Here is a 17,170-nt window from a genome sequence, read left to right as displayed (position 1 = left end):
GTGTACCCATGAGGTCGACACTGGGGACAGTCTACCCGTAAAGAGTAAAATCTATCGGCAACCTGATCACGTCAGAGACTGCATCAAGACGGAGGTGCAGAAAATGTTGGAGCTGGGAGTCATTGAACCCTCGGACAGCCCCTGGGCTAGTCCCGTAGTGCTCGTGCCGAAACCTCACACCCAGGGCGGTAAGAAAGAGATGAGGTTTTGCGTGGACTACAGAGGTCTCAATGCAGTCACTAAGACTGACGCCCACCCGATACCAAGAGCAGACGAACTTATCGACCGGTTGGCCTCGGCCAACTACTTAAGTACGTTTGACCTGACAGCTGGGTATTGGCAAATCAGGTTAGCTGAGGAGGCCAAGCCCAAAACCGCATTTTCTACCCCGGGTGGGCATTATCAGTTCGTGGTAATGCCCTTTGGTTTGAAAAATGCACCTGCCACCTTCCAAAGGCTGGTGAATCGAGTTCTCACTGGGTTGGACGACTTCTGTGCGGCGTATCTGGACGATATCGCTGTCTTTAGCTCCACCTGGGAGGATCACCTGGTCCACCTAAGGAAAGTGTTAGAGGCCCTGCAGAAGGCAGGCCTCACTATCAAGGCCACCAAGTGCCAGATAGGGCAGACACAGGTTGTATACCTGGGCCACCTTGTAGGAGGGGGTCAGGTTCAACCGTTGGAGAGCAAAATACAGGCCATCCAGGACTGGGCTCCTCCAACCACCCAGACTCAGGTTCGAGCTTTCTTGGGCCTGACTGGTTATTACCGGAAATTTGTCAGAAATTATGGATCCATTGTGACCCCGCTAAACGACCTGACAAGTAAAAAGATGCCAAAAAAAGTTCAGTGGACAGCGAGCTGTCAGAAGGCATTCGATGACCTAAAGCAGGCCATGTGCACAGCACCTATCCTAAAGAGTCCAGACTACTCCAGACCATTCATTGTCCAAACAGACGCTTCGGAGCTGGGTGTGGGAGCTGTTCTATCGCAACTGAATTTTGATGGTCATGACCAGCCCATAGCTTTTATTAGCAGGAGGCTGACCCCCAGAGAGAAGAATTGGTCAGCTATTGAGAGGGAGGCCTTTGCTGTGGTTTGGGCCCTGAAGAAGTTGAGGCCATACTTGTTTGGCACTCACTTCAAGATTCAGACCGACCATAAGCCCCTCTTGTGGCTAAATCAAATGAAGGGTGAAAACCCCAAACTACTTAGGTGGTCCATTTCCCTACAGGGGATGGACTTCACAGTGGAGCATAGACCTGGCACTGATCATGGCAATGCAGATGGGCTCTCCAGGTATTTCCACTTAGAGCAAGAAGACTCACCTGGTCAAGGTTAGCTTATTGTCCCAAAGTTTGGGGGGGGGTCATGTAGGAGAGTAGGGTCTGCAATCCTATGATCACCCAGATTTTTTGCTTTTGCTTCATTGGTTTACGACTTTCCCTGGCTGTGGGCCTGCCAACCAGACCCACAGCCTAGCTGTTCTCTCTCGAAATTAACACACATGTACATTAGGTGCATCCACTAATTGGAACTGGGCCGCCTTGTCAGTCCCTGTCTCAGCATACCACAGGTATCCACGGCATCGGTGTACCCAGGGCCTACCAGGGGCTGCAGCATGTATTATGCCACCCCTGGAATGGCCGCCCAAATCTGACACAACTGGCTGCACGACAGCTGGGGCCACGTGGTGTAATCACCCGTTGCTGTAGGTGTAGTATTCCTACACCTAACCCTAAAATGGACACATGGATTCCTATCAGTCACTCCTATGGCAGGCCTTATCAATCCTGAAGGCAGAGTGCGGGGAGTCATGTGGGATGGTGCTCTGGCGCGAGCTGAGCCCGTCGACGGCTTGCGGAACCAAGTCCTAATAGCCGTTCCATGGTGACGCGGGCCAACTATTTGCTAACTTCGGCATCGCATCACCTACACATGTCGAGTAAGGTGTCATACGAATTGGAATACGAACCCCTCGCTAGTTCTGGCGACGGGGTTAGCATTCCCCCCTTCTAGAGGGGCACGACATGGAAGTAACCCTGAACCCCGGTTAAAGTTGACTCAAGCCTCAGCATCACAAAATGGATGCTGCCACCAGACACAAGTCTGACCTCCTGCTGCTGGGAGACCTTCCAGCGAAGGGAGTTTGGACAAAGGGTTTCCTGTCGAGGGCGGTGTTAGCACCATCCCAGACAGGGTTTGTGTATTCCAGGTAGGCAGGGCTGAAAGGAAGGTGATTGCAAGTGGCACCCCGGTGCTCACTGTGCATAGCCCGGCTCAGACCAGTTTCGGGGGCCCACCAGCCCCTGAGCTGGCGCGAAGCCGGACAAAGGATAGGGGTGTAACCACCCCCCTCCTGGCTCCACCCATAGGTAGAACCTAGTCACGGGCCAACCCCTTTTTCTTAGAATAAAGGTAGGAGCGAGTCCCCTTCCCAAATTGGATAATCAGATAATCGGATAACTCCGAATCACGAACCACTTTCCACGAAAGGAACTCTTGACTATTTCTGAAGACTCTCCCTTGTGGCTAAGGAGTAGCCACCCTGCACCAGCAGGCACCACCTAAGCGCTTGCAGTTTGCTGTAAGTCTCTCCTACGGATCAAGACTGCCCAGCTCGACGAGACCCGAGTCCCTGCCATCTCTGACCTTTTACCTACCTCATCAGCCCAGCTGAGAGTCGTAGGTGTGACGAGACCTGCGGGACCGGCCATCTTCAGAACCTGCACGACGCTTACCTAGCACGCCCACCGAGGGACCCTCGAGTGAGTGCACCTAGGGTTTGAGAAGCCCTAACCCTGAGCAGCTCCAGCATCGAAGTCTGCCTCCCCAGCATCCCCGAGATCTGCGTGGGGGCCCTTCCGCTCCTTGCTGTTCACCGCGTTGTTCGACCACTTGCCGACCGGCTTGTGGCCCTCTTCACGATGCACCACGATTGTTTCATCACTAGTCTGGTTGCTCCAGACTGGCTCTTGCTCCCCTCCAACAGAGGAGTACCACGGACTCTCCTAGTCCACTCCAGACGCCATCTTGACTCCACCACGTGGGCTTGCCCCTGCCAAGATCCGCTGCCCCATTCCTGGGCCCAGCATCATCGACAGCAGACACCTTCGTGGGACAGCTCGCCTCCATCCTGGTCGCCGCCGCGCCTCCTGGTCCGAGGAACAGCCGAGTCCGACGTCATCCACTCACCTGGTCGAGGTGACTTCAGCCGGTACCCTCCTGGTACCCACACGATCGCTGGCTAGCGGTTGAGAACTGAGTCCCCTCTGCTTTCAGGTTTTCTTTATCACCGATCCAGGCTTGGATCTCGCTGAATATCGACACTGGTCGCCTGCCAGCAACTCTTCTTTCAGGCTCCTGAGACTACAACGAGGACTACCGACATCTTGCCGAACCTTCTACAGCCGCAGCCTCTGGGCTAGGTAACACGAGCATTTCGGTGCTCCATCGCAGGTTCGCTTTACAAGTGTCCAGTTCCTTTTTCGTTTAAGTCCCACTGATCGGATCACTCCGGAATCAGTAACTTTAGACTTTCTAACCTCTCCCCTTCCACTTGCAGTGTAATGGTTTTGTGCCCCCGGGCATTTGTGTAAATTGTGCAACCAGAAGTATTTTCCTAAGAGTTTTGTATTGTGCTTAGCTCCCTGACTCATAAAGAGCCAGGGTAGTCTTGTTATAAATAAATATCCTTTATTTTCATAACAACTTGTGTGGTGTCCTTTCACTTGGTGTTCAAGGGGTATATGTGATGGTAAACAGCTGGCTTAACACGCCCTCTAGAGTTTAGCCTATGACTGCTCGTATCCACGCTACTAGGATAGCTGGTCTATAAGGTTGACTTACAACCAATCATCAATAAGGGTCGTTTGGAATGATACACAGTGATCACTAGAATAGTGAGCACTACATATCAGGCCAACTTCTCACATACAGTTCTATCTGTTCCTAAACAACTGACACTCAACCCACAATTGATCAGGAGTAGCTCTATGGTCCGTTCAGATCTACGAAGTGAAGATCTACAAGTCACTCAAGAAGTGGTCACCAAAGTACTATCAAAAGCAAGATCTGATGGCACTCCGTGTCCAAATGGCCTACCACAGTCCCTTTTCAAAACAAACATTGATTTATGGTCGAGATATTTAACCAATCTTTTCAATTGTGCGCTGACAAGTTCAACCATACCAGATTCATGGCGAGGGGCAATAATCCATCCGATTTATAAGTCCGGTTCTCATGCTTCTCCAAATAATTACAGACTAATAGCTTTGTTAGATATTGAAGCCACGTTTTTTGCAGGAACACTATTGGGGGAACTGAGATATTGGGTAGAGCAGAACAATCTGATTCCACTGAACCAAACTGGCTTCACCGCTACCTCTGGCACTATGACCAACTTACTGTCATTGTCTATTATTGTCAACAAAGCATTAGTCACATCCAGCATGTTTTTTTGTTGTTTTATAGACTTTAAAGCTGCATTTGATCGGGTACCAAGGGATGCTCTATGGGAGAAGCTAAAAAAATGGGGGATCCCAGACAAACTTCTGGATGCGATCATCCAACTCCATTCGGGCACGTGGGTACAAGTGAAGTTGGGGACCGGCACATATCTCTCCCGGAAAATTATGACAACTAGAGGAGTTAAACAGGGATGTGTGCTGGCCCCCCTTCTTTTCAATCTGTTCATAGCAGATTTGCCATCCTCCCTCGAAGAAACGAACAGTCACTCGCCCAAGATGGGAGGTGTACCGATAAGCAATCTTTTATATGCCGACGATCTGGTCCTTTTCAGTTTGACACGGGTAGGGCTGCAGAGGCTATTAAACAGATTGGAAATTTACACAACCATGAATGGGTTGGAGGTCAATCTAAAGAAAACCCAAGTGGTCACTTTTGGTAGAAAACTACACCGTGGGGGAGGTTGGCTGTTCAACAAATCTAGCCTCAGAATAGGAAACACTTATAAATATCTTGGGGTCACTTTTGACTCCATTGGTAACTTTAACCAACAGCGTAAGGTCATCTCAGTAACAGCCATGAACCTACAGGTAAATGTTTGCAAGCTCTCAAGAAATTTGTCTGGCCCAAGCCTGTCCCCATTACTGGAAGTTATGAGAGCAAAAATAGGGCCTACATTGACTTATGGTGTTGAGATTTTTAGGGGGAAATTAAACTCCTCTTTTAACCAACATGTGACGAAACTCTACAAAAAATGTTTCCACTTGCTGCACAGATCAGATTAGAATTCGGTCTATTAAACTATGAAATTTCAGCCACTGGATTGTATCTAAACCTGTGCCACAAATTGAGACAGGCAAACACAGGCTCATTGGAGTCATTAATCTGGTTGGTTATTTCCCAGACAAATCCACGCGGCTCTTACAGCCGTCTTTTTAAGGATTCGATCCAAGAAATGTCTGCAGGTGCACTATGGGACCTCAACCCTAGTAAATCAGCATTTAAAACTAGCATTAAGAACTGCACTTGTTGGACTTGGCCCTTTTTGCAGGGTCATCCCTAAACTTTTTGCCTTCCTCCTGTATTTCTTCTGACCTGTTGTTGGCTGTTTTATGACTCTGGGCACCTTACCACTGCTGACCAGTGCTAAGGTGCATATGCTCTCCCCATGGTAAAATGTATACATTGATTGGTGTCCATGATTGGTTTATTGGATTTACTGTCAGTCCCCAGTAAAGTGCACCAGGGGTGCCAGGGCTCGTGAATGCCAATGCTGCTGGTGGGCTTGCAGCGCTGGTTGCGCCACCCACGGAAGCGGCTTTGTAAAGTGTGTCTAGGGTCTGCCACCGCAGACCCTGTGCGCGGTCCGGGACCGTCGCGCTGACTGCGCAAGTGCCCCCACTTGCCAGTCCCTAAACCTTCCCTTACCTACATATTAGCCACCCCTCTGGTAGGCCCACGGGCAGGGTGCATTGTAGGCATAAGGTAGGACATGCCCTGATGTGTGTGTGGCATGTCTTAGTAGTGAATTACCGCCCTTTTCGTTCTTCACTATTGAAGGCTACCTGCTCTCCGTAGGCCAGAATGGGCTGCCGGGATCGCGCCAACGCTGCGACCCCGGTGGACTCAGAGAGCATGGTAGAGTGTCAAGTTTAGTATGCCTGAACTCAGGATGATAAAATATTTCTTGTAGTCAAGTTTATTTTAGTATCCTGGGTTTGTAAATACTACTTTTAGAAAGTTAGTATTTACTGACCTGACCATCTCAGTCCGCCTCTGCTGTGTGTGTGTGAGTGTTCTGCCCAGCAACAGTAAGGAGCAGGGTGGGGGGATCCCCAGAGACAGGTTGGCTGCCAGGTGGTGGGTAGAGAGATCACACCAGGATGAGTGGGAGGAGTACACCTTGACTCTTGAATAGACCTGTGCTCTGCCACCACAAAGCCGGCGCCACCCCCTGTGGGGCGGCTGATGTCTCTGCCCTGCTGCTGAAAGGAAAGAGCAGAGTCACCATAACCAAGTGCTCCAGAACTGGACTGAGCCAGGCCTAGGCCCCCTGGCGCTAAAGAACAAAAGAATCATGGTATAAAAGTAGGAGCCTGGCTCCTAAGAAATCAGAATCCTGTTTACCACAAAGAACCTCTGCCCGACTAGAAGGAGAAGGAGACGCTGGAGGAGCTGGCCTGCTGCCTGCCTTGCTGAGAAAGGAGAGGAAGAGACTCTTGAAAAGACTTTGCTACTTTGTGCTTGAACATTCTCCAAGGGCTTGATCTGAGCTTGCCCCCTGAACTGAACCCCAGGACCAGTGGGTTCTCTGTGCTTCTTGCTCGTCCTCCAATCCGAGCCGTGTGTGCATCCCGCTGGAAAAGAGGCTGCGCCCCTCATCGCCCCTCCTAGGGCCGTGACACTCAGGAGCTCGCCTGCCGCAATCCCGTGAGAGCCCCGCTCCGTCCGGAGCCGCTCTCTGTCCCCGGGCCAGGCCGCCTGCACCCCTGTCACCGCCTGCCACTGGAGCGCGCTGAACGCGCTATCACCCCTTCTGCCGGAAGCCGTCCTACGACTGCGATCCCCGCCGGGTCATCCAGCTGCACTGACTGTGCCCTGTGGCCCCGCTTCGCTATCCCCGGACATCTCAGGCCGCGCCGCCCCCGCTGTGGAGACCCTCCTGCACCGCCGTGCTAACGGGTCGCGGGCCGCGCCTGCCTACTTGCCCACACCTGCTAATTGAGGACCCAAGAACACTTCCCGAGCTGAGAGTCGCACTGACCTGTGCCGACTCTCCCCATCACGAAAGAAGTTCCAGTATCGGGCTCGGGGCCCGCAACGCCTTATTTCCCCGTTCGCAGGAGCCGATCTCTTGAGTACTGGATCTCCAAGTAAAGAGACTACGAACTATCCATTTAGAACTACGAACCAAGAACATTTGCCTACTGAATAACCTGGTGGCCTAGCGAAAACGTTATTGGTCTTGTGATAAGTCTGCTGAGATATATATACCTTATTTTTACATAAAGAATCGTATTTTTTTTATATATATCCAAGTCTGGTGTCCGTTTCTGGGGGGATTGATGTATTTACTGTGTGTACGATTGTAAGTGCTTAACCAACAACGCCTGAGGAATTGCCTTGGCTGCTCACGCCACGCACCTAGAGGGTGAGCAAGGGTCATTCGCGAGGGGTTATCCTGCGCCCTGACGTGGAGGAGAGGGTTCCCGCTTGACACAAGGGCGACCTTGCGCCAACCGGTGATCCCCGAATCTAACATTGGTGGCAGCGGTGGGATTTCGGATTTGCACTTGTAATTTGCATACAGTGAATTATTGATCACCAGATAGTGAGAGCAGACCAAATAACGCAACCACAGGTTTTCATTTGTTGAACTTTGTTGAGACATCTGCCATTACTACAACCATGCCTGGCTCACACTCCGCTGGAAGAGCACTCTCTGTGATTTCTGGAATAGATGAGGTGGATTGGGAGAGACTGGAAGGCTACACGATAGAGCAATTGAAAGGCTACAGTGTAAAGTTCCGAGTCCCCCATGCTGGATTCAAGAGGAGAACCCAGTACGCCAAGGCGCTGAGAGCCTGGAAGGAGTCACGAGACCCACGGAATGCGGGGGACATCGTTCCACCCGACAACCTTGAGGAGCCCAGCAGAGTCCTGTCGTCAGAGGAGCTGGCAGACAGGGCAGCAGACAGGGCGCATGCAATGGAGATGGCAAAGTTGGCAGGACAAATGGAAATGGAGAAGCAGAAGTTGGCCTTGGAGGCACAACGACGCCAAATGGAGCATGACCTAAAAATGAGGAAGTTGGATCTCAAGATCAAGAGTTTAGACCGCTCTCCCTCTGGTGGCAGCAATATTGAGTTTTACAGTGGTGAGAGAGTAGTACGCACACCCAGAGATGTGGCGCCTGACTTGAAGGAGGGGGTTAACATACACCAGGAGGTTCAAGGGCATGAGGTAGCTCCAGTAGTGCGCAGTATCCCTGAAGGGAATAGGGTAACTGGCGCAGGGGTTCATGGTCCTAGTGGCGGGAGGGACACTCTACTGACTCTAGATGAGAGGTGCAGGGAGAGGGGTTCCCCCAAAACTGAAGTCCTGGTGGGTGAGTGTGAAGACCGCCCAGAAGAGGGTGGGTTGTGTGACAGAGACAGTCAGATACTGTCTTGCCAGTCTCAGGAGAGTGCGGTGGAGTACGTGTGTGAGGCACTGGATGGTGAGGTGAAGGATAGTTTGGTTAACCCTGCTAGGGGGCTGTGTGATACAATTGTGGGAGAACATATTGTAAGTCCCTGTTTTCCAGAGCTATGCCAACACCTGTTGGAGAGTGAGTTCTCTGACCGCAGGGAGCTCACATTGGAGGCAGACCTTTTGGTGGAGTCCAGAGGGTCAGGAAAGGCATTGGGGAGTGATCCTACGATGAGTGGTCCAGGTATCTTCAAACCCAGTGTGGTGGAAGTGGCTCAGAGTAGCCCAGCTAGGTCCTGTAATAGTGAGAGGGGTGTAGGGCCTCACGTCCTGTCTTTAAGCAGAAGGAGTGAGAATGGGTTATGTCCCAGTAGTGCCCAAACTCAGTCTCAGAGCTTGGACGGTTCTTTGAGGGAACACCGGGTGGGGAGCCTAGTCTGTCCTGAGGGGCTGCCCGTCGTGCGGGATCCCCTAGTGTCTGGTGAGCTAGGAGTGTCTGTAATCAGACCTCCATCAGTTCTGGTGTCTGGCAGTACCGCTCCATTTGGGAGGGTACAGAGGTCTAGATTGAGGGGTGAGAGGTGGAAAGAGTCCCCAGTGGAAGAACCAGTGGGTCAGGGGTCAGCCAGAAGGGCTGCGTCCCCCGTGAGTGACCATGGTGAATCTAACAGCACTGAACTAGCATTAAGAACTGCACTGATCATCGATAAAGCCCAATTTGCCAAACGCAGACATGCTTGGGCAACAATGTCCTCGTATGGTCGGTTATCCCCTGCATCTTACTTATCTTGCACTTACTCCTTGCACCTAAAAATCAGCTTTATGGCTGCCAGACTGGGCGATTGGCAATTTCTAAAAGATCTGCCCGTCTGGCGCCGTCTGTCAGAGGACGTAATCTGCAGGGGGTGCGGTATGTCTCCCGAAACCATGGAGCATTTAGTTTGTCTTTGTCCATCTTTTATGTCACAACGTAGACGTAAATTGAAAATTGAGTGGAACAGGCTGGGAATCCGAACGTGCAGACAAGCAATTATTGCAACATTAATGCCAGAAAACACAGGTTTAAATATTGCTTTTACAATTCTTTTATGACATGCTTACCGCTCTCTTAAGCAGTAACGGGTTGGTTTGTTTTTATGCTTTTTTAAGAGCTATTTCATTTCATTGTGTAATTTCTCAAATGCTGCTAACACTACTTTTATCTGACTGTTGCTTTGCATAATTGGCTGTCATTTTATGGTCTATTGGACTCTATTTACGGTTTTTGTCAAACATTTGAAATCAAATGCACTTTAAACGTTATGCTTGTCATTGCATTTTGCACACTAAGTCTTTATTCCATTGATATATCGGTGAAGTTTTTTATTGCAATTTGAGGTTTTTATCAACTACTGCTTTTATGTTAAGGTTCTGTTTTTAAAATGTATTGCTGTGTAACTTTGAGGTGTTCTTTTAAGGATATTTTTATATCTAAATAAAGTATACTTACTTGAGGTGGGGTTCTACCATCATGCCTCCTTACAGGTGGTAGTGGTCTTCCTGAGGGGTGCTCTCGTCACCCCCCTCTGGGGCATGGTGTGTCATTCTGTTGTGTGCCATTGGCCCTCCACACGTTCTCGTTTTTGGGTGGCTAGGTTCTGTACTTTTCAATGCTGCTCCACCTGGGGTCCTCCAGCGTGGAGATTCTCATGTTTGTCTACCCTCCTTCTGCCCTCGTCTGTTTCTCCCCATTTCTTTGGGGTCTCCTTGTCTATGCTACAGTCGATTGGGTTGAGATTCTATTTGACTATGATACAGTTCATAGGTCACTCTGGGGGTGTGGTGAACGTTCTATGTGGTTGTTCCCTTCAGGTCACTTGCCGTGAGTCTTTTGGTCCTTTACAATTCCATCCTGTGGTTAGTCTGTTTTTCATACAGTTTCATCCTGTGGTTGCAAACTGTCCTACGTCATGCCACTCGTTTCCACTGCCGTTGCCTCCTAGGGTGGGGGGGGGCACAGCTCTTTGCTTTGATGGGACTTTTGATGGGGCGAGTGCTCAGTTCGCCCACTTCAGTCCCTACAAGTGTTGAGTTCTCTTTCAACGTGGTGTTTTCTTACTCTATGATTTATCATTGTTGTTTTCAAAGGGGTTTTTTTTGTGCTCTTTTTTGACACACTCGCAGTTTATGTCGTGGCTCCGCGTTGTGGCACGGAAAGGTTTCACCGTAGAAAACTGGTGTCAGCATGCCGGGGGTGGGGGGGGGGTTTATATGGCTCCATTGACGTCACTTCTGTGGACGATGTCAGGACGGAGCCGGGTGACGCCGCCCCTCGGCGTGCAGAGGTACTGCTGGGGAAAAAGTTTGCAGGATCCAGTCTGACGCCTGGGGATATTCTAAGTTAAGGAATCTGCGGCTAGACTGTGTCTCTACCAGAAAGGAGAAAAAGAAACAAAGCAGCATAAGAAAAAAACCGTCGTGCAATAAAGAAAAGAGAAATACAAGAAACCAAAATGTTTCCGAAGAGTGTGGGCAACATGGTCCTACATTTTGAGCTTTCAAGACCCCACAGAAAGTGGTACACTGTGTTTTAAAGTGCGGCCTTAGCATTTGGGCAGCCGCATATTGTCAAACCAGCTGACAGTTAATTATCATGTGCAAGCTCCACAGAGGTAACCTCAGAGCTTCTGGTAGCTCCAGATTGACCTGTTGGGGACAGCTACACTACAGTACCACCAACAGCTAGAACTCCCTAAATGCCATCATCACAAGAGCAACTTCTTTAAAGCCCCGTCATCTGAGACCATAGCTATAGTATTAGCAAATTGGTACTCTTCTTGCAGTCATACAAGCTAATAAGGTGCTACTGTGTGAATCTCTGTCATGGAATGTGTCAGATGGAGTTGTTCAAAGAATGGTGACTATTTGTGTCTCCCATATTCCCAGGATGTACTATTCTAATCCACCATCTCTAATTCCTCTGCAGTGCTAGCTCCTGGCCATATATAAAGAACAGTATGTGTTGTAGGAGACATCCTTGATGTCACGTAAAAAGTAGATGCAGTTTCCACCCATCAATGACAAATACTCTGCTGTACTGGCAGTTAGGATTTACCAGAATAACATTGGAGGTCATTTCAACGGAGCAGGAGCTCTGTTATAAACTAGCTTTTGCTCGACCGAACTTCCAGTTTCCCAACTTCAATTAATTTTAGGAAACCACAGAGTTTCCAGTGGTGGTGCCACAGCTGGCTTTGCCGTTGAAAACCATTGACCAGCACCTCATCCACCACTGGACTAATTGGTCACAGCAGCAGTCGTTCTCTAAATATGTTCTGCAGTCCTCTGGTCAGGGTGATCAATCATGCTGATTGTACCTCTGTAGTTTGTCATCCCTGCCTTAATGTCTTGCCTCCTTCCAATCTCCTCCCTTACACTGAAGTCTCCTTGTATTTGTCCTTGTTTCAGGCCTGCGAGAAAGAGATCTGTACTCCATCCTTACTATGTGCTCAGAAGTAGGTCCAGTGGGTAGCAGTGTCACATGGAAGGAAGCACAGCTGGCTGCAGACTGCACTGGTCTGCTGCCCATGGCATCGTTCTCCTATCTCATGACATCATTCAAAAGGTAAGAATGGTGTGTTTGAATGTTCCTATACAAGATGCCACAAATCCTCTTTGAAATGTTGGCACTGCAGGTCTCTTCCTATGTCTATTCCTAGAAAGTGTGAATGATATAACTGACTGAATTTTCAAGAACAACTGTTTGATTATGACCGACTACTTCCCTTGGGTAAAATTTGAAGCTACATAATTCATCCTGCTTTTATGCAGGGAAATGCTTTTATTCATGCCGTCAAAGTGATGCTAGTGTATTTCTCCTACCTCAACCGCTCAGTTGTTCTTATCTTACTCTTCAGAACGTTGTATTCTTGCTTGCTCCTTAACAGAACAGTGTACTGTCTGTCAGCATTTTCTGTCCTTTTGTTTCAGTATTCTTGGTCTGTCAGCCTCCTCAGCAGTCTCAGACTCAAAGCTTCAACTGTCTAACTCCCACCTGAAGTCTGCGATTGAAAAACGCTACCTCAAGAAGGCAAGCTTGGCAAAAACGGTGCACTTGCTGATCGCCGGTGAGTGTTCACACAATGGTTCACTGATTAATAGAAGTTAAATTATAAAACAAGTGTATGTCTACTACTACATTGGCCTTGTGCAATTTTGTTTTTGACTAACTTGGTTGTGTATATGCAAAAATTGGATAAATAAAGGTTTTAAAAAAGTATACGTCTACTAACAAAGATAGGCATACAACGCCACAAAGTCTTATAACTTTTATAGTTAAAAATTAATTCTTCAGGGCAGCTAGGGTACCAGAAGATCCTGTAAAACAAAAAACGCTTGGGCAATATCTATATTAAAATGTAAGCTAAACCACATTTCTTTACAAGAGAAAAGTGCACTAGCATAAAAGTACACAAATACCAAGTATCATTAAGATTACATTATTCTGTAGTAGTTGTCTGGCTGTCTGGTATGGGCAAGTCATGGTTTCTGTGAATTTGTGCTTCACTTTAACCTAGATCTGAATAATTCCAATAAATCAGACATCCATAGTCCGCACCTACAGAAAGTAAGTATCCTTTGTTATAGAAAATGTGTCTATCTTCATAACTCAGCTAAAAACATTTTGTAGACATTCTGGTATGCCACATTTTTCTATTTGTTTCAATGCTGATTTTATCAGACTTCTACTTTTTTCTATATGATAAAGGAGATTAAGTTGATTGTGTACCAATCCACATGAACTTGGAGCCTCAGGATCTACTTTGAGTTTTCTATTTAGGCAATCTATGGGGCATGAAAGACAGAAGAATGATCTGCTCAAAGGGCAGTAATGCTATTCTGGATTCCATAGTACAATATCGCACACCATTGTATACAAGTACATGGGGATACCATTACACCGAGCTCATTACATAAAAAATTGCAACTATAGTGAATGTCACTACACTCAATATGCTAAGTACAGCACCCTTAAGCTTAACTCTAAAACATATGTTGTCTAATGCGAAGTCTAAACTTCAACCAAAACATCACTAGCACCCTAATCATAACACTAAGCCTTACCCTTCCCTAAGATGAAACCGAAGCCTTAACCTACACCCTTACCAAAACCTTAATGCAAACTTTAACCGTACACCTACCCTAAACCTAGCACTATCCCTTATCATAAACCAAAACTAACCTTACTCTATGCCCTAGCCCTGAACCTAATCTCAACCATGACCCATCTTATTTTGCTACTTCTAACCCACTCTTAACCCTATACGTTATAATCCACTGTGGGTCTAACACCTTCATTCTTTTACTTACCTTATTTAATGTAGTATTCTCAGTAGTTGGGTTTTCAGTAATGGTTATTTTGATGTATTAGCCTCTATGTAATGGTAAGTCAACATAGAGAATTCTTTGTAGTAGAGTTAACACGCCCTTTATGCACACATTCATATACATACCTAGCTTAGTGTATAGGGTAGACTAAGCCAGTAGAAATAATAAAGGGTATTGAAGTAAGTGCGATCTAAATAGAAGCAAAAGTTTCTTTATTTGTAACATGGGAGCTACCTAGGCTTGGAATGTTTCTGAGTCAAGTGAAGTACGAGTTGAACTTTTACTATCTCTATGGCCCAGTTTCTCAGAAATGTGCTTAGTTTTTGTTTATTTTGCATATAGGTGCTTATTGTATGGTGCAAGCAGACTGTGGCCAAAATTGGTTAAAGAACAATTTTGTAATTGGTGGTTTATACCATGTGTAGCTGTCAATCACATGCTTTTTATAATACTACCATCTAGTTTTGGGTGCAGACGATGCAAGTTGTTACTCTTCAAAGTAAAAGGTATCGGCTTCAAAGTGACTTGTGATTCCCTCCTGAAGCCCATAATGCACCATGATAAAGAATCCACCTTATATTGTGCTTTTTGTGCCATCGGATTCAGACATGCTTTTTGACGTTCTGGGAACGCTACAGAAAAATAGTGGTTTGACTCCAGACACCAAAATCTCCTCTAGCAAGTTAAGAAAGCACCATATGACAACTGCTTCTATTTCAACTTGGAACAGAGGTTTCTTTGAGGACCAGTTGTATGGGAATGACCTTGAAGGGGAGGGGGGGCGGGGGTTAATGAACATAATACCCTTGCCGTTTTGCCCTAAATTTAATAGCAAGTTGCTGTTGTCAGACCATCATATGAATGTAATCTCAGCTACCCAGAGACCTCAAGGAATCAAACTGTTCAGCCCGTCTTGCATTCAAAAAGACTATTTGTCATTGGAAGGAACGCCGGTGGACACGTTACAAAATGTAGTGCCAAAGCTCTCCCTTGACAACAACCAAGCTTTACATCGAGGGAACATACATGGACAAAAAGAGTAGAGGCCCAAGTAGTACTCTGGGAGGCCAGGGTGATTGGAGTCCAGATACTATGTCCCCAGAGGGCTCCCACTACAGGGACCAGCAGTCTCAAGCATCCCCAATGAAATTCCACGCAGAACACAGACTGCAAGACCCATTCCATCTGAGGATCTTCACTTTGGTATTTGCACTTGACAATAGTCTTGACTTGATGGCGTACGTTGGTCTATAGTTTGTGGCAATCTAGTTTACCGCACTATCCCTCATGCTGCGAATGCTGTGTGCCAGTTTATACTAGTTTACCGCATGATCCCTCATACTGCCAATGCTGCCTGCCAGTTGTTAGTGCTGCCCTGGTGCACAGGCAACTACAGTCCAGCCTAGCCCAGCTGAACAGCTGCTAAATGTAATGCTGGCTGTTTTATGTAAAATTAGCGCCCTCACCTGCGTGTGCGGTAAGGTGTCCTTTCCGGATGTCAGTTTAATCACCTTCCTGTATCATTGGAGTGAGCTACGGGTTGTGGCTGGTCATGTGACTCCGTTTCGCTGCCATTTAATTCACTGGAACCTTCTGACCGGTAATGGTTTCTAAATATTGCTTGGCGTTTGTATTTTGTGCCTGTTGCCTAGATGAACTGTTCTATATTCAAATAAAATGCCTTGGGGAATATTTAACTTATTTTGTAAATGTTAACATGTTTTTTATCATTGTTTACCATAAAGCCATTACCGCGGTAAATGCTTGTGTGTTAAAGGCATGCGTACTAATGGCATGCGTGGTAAAGGGATATGCGTGGTAATGGCTTCGTGGCAACAGTCATGCATGGTTGTGATTGCGTTTTAATGCCTGTTTCCTGTCACCCCTACAGCAGGCCTTACTGTCCTAACAGGGTGCATTATATTACATGTGAGGACATATCTGCATGAGCAGATATGCCCCAGCGATGTCCAAGTCGATTATTGGACATTGCCAGTGAACAGGGAAACCATGTTGAATATATGTACTGGGCACTGATGATTACGAGTTCCCCCAGATAAATGATGGCTTCACCGAACCCAAGGATGTTTGGTATCAAACATCTTGTATTAATAAACTCACACTGATTCCAGTGATGGGTGTATTAATGCATGCACCAAGAGGGTACCTTAGAGGTGCCCCCCTGAAAACCTGTCAACCTCTAGTTGCTGGCTGACTGGTGAGGACCAGCCTGCCACCCCAGACAGGTTTCTGACCCCCTGCAGGTGAGAGCCCATGCTCTCTGAGGGCAGAAATAATGACTGCTCCGACCTGAGGTGTTGTCACCTCCTCCAACCAAGCAAGGTGGCTAATAATCAGCATATCAAGGCAGGAGGCATCAAAAGCCTCTGCTACCTTTGATATCCAACCCAGGCTTCTACATACAGGCACAATGCCACCCCTGCCCGGGGACTACTTGACACCTGGATAGGTGGAAAAATTAGCCAGTCAGGGGGCATGTTCACTATCAGGCCAGTTCCACCCCTAAAGTGGGCAACCTGATGTGACCACGAAAACTAGAATTCCACCATCTTGGTTTTTAGGTGGAATTAGGTTAACTGTGTTAGGGTTATGCCCACTTTCCACTGGAAGTATTCATTTTTTTTTTAAATATCTTTATTTCATTTTGTCTTTTTTGTTACATAAATTCAACATTATCCATTTTTTGCCACTGTGAACATAAATCAACACATTTCTTACTCACAATTTCAATATAGTTTGCATCTACAGTGCAAAATTGTTTGTGCATTTATAAAGTATCATGGGCATCAATGCGCCCGCACATACTATCATCTCCAATCGAGGGGCGGAGTGTGTCTACCGAGTGCGCCTCTACACAACAGTGATCATTTATGGGTAAGTATATCGATGTATACAGAAGCACGTTGTTAATACACAACTGAACTTTGAAATTACAACATATAGTGCCGCTCATTAGATATCTTTTTTTTTCTTTATAACATTTTAACCACATCTAATGAGAACAAAAGGAAAAAATCCAAATTAAAAGAGATATCAGATGTTTGTAGGTATATGTCTTGACTAGGCCTGTGTGTAGGTAGCGGATGTGGGCTGCTGTTCCTTTTACATATTCGGTTGCATAGAT

The 17,170-nt window shown here is 47.3% G+C and overlaps 1 protein-coding gene across 7 annotated transcripts in view; it reads left to right on the top strand.

The window, feature by feature from the left end:
* Positions 1-17,170, top strand: part of LOC146811566 (telomerase protein component 1-like) — a 1,575,504-nt gene that overhangs the window by 831,095 nt on the left and 727,239 nt on the right. For all 7 annotated transcript variants that reach the window (XR_014966741.1, XM_085618541.1, XM_085618539.1 and 4 more), the window contains 2 exons: positions 12,106-12,262; positions 12,628-12,764. Coding sequence is in view for 6 of the 7 variants with exons in the window: in XM_085618541.1 (XP_085474667.1) it covers positions 12,106-12,262; positions 12,628-12,764 (294 nt within the window). In the remaining variant the exon portion in view is untranslated. The remainder of the gene's footprint in view (positions 1-12,105; positions 12,263-12,627; positions 12,765-17,170) is intronic.

The sequence above is a fragment of the Triturus cristatus genome, chromosome 7 (genome assembly GCF_964204655.1).
Source record: "Triturus cristatus chromosome 7, aTriCri1.1, whole genome shotgun sequence".
In the NCBI taxonomy this organism is placed as follows: domain Eukaryota; kingdom Metazoa; phylum Chordata; class Amphibia; order Caudata; family Salamandridae; genus Triturus; species Triturus cristatus.
Note: the sequence above shows the minus strand (reverse complement) of the source record. Positions and strands in the feature narration are given on the sequence as shown.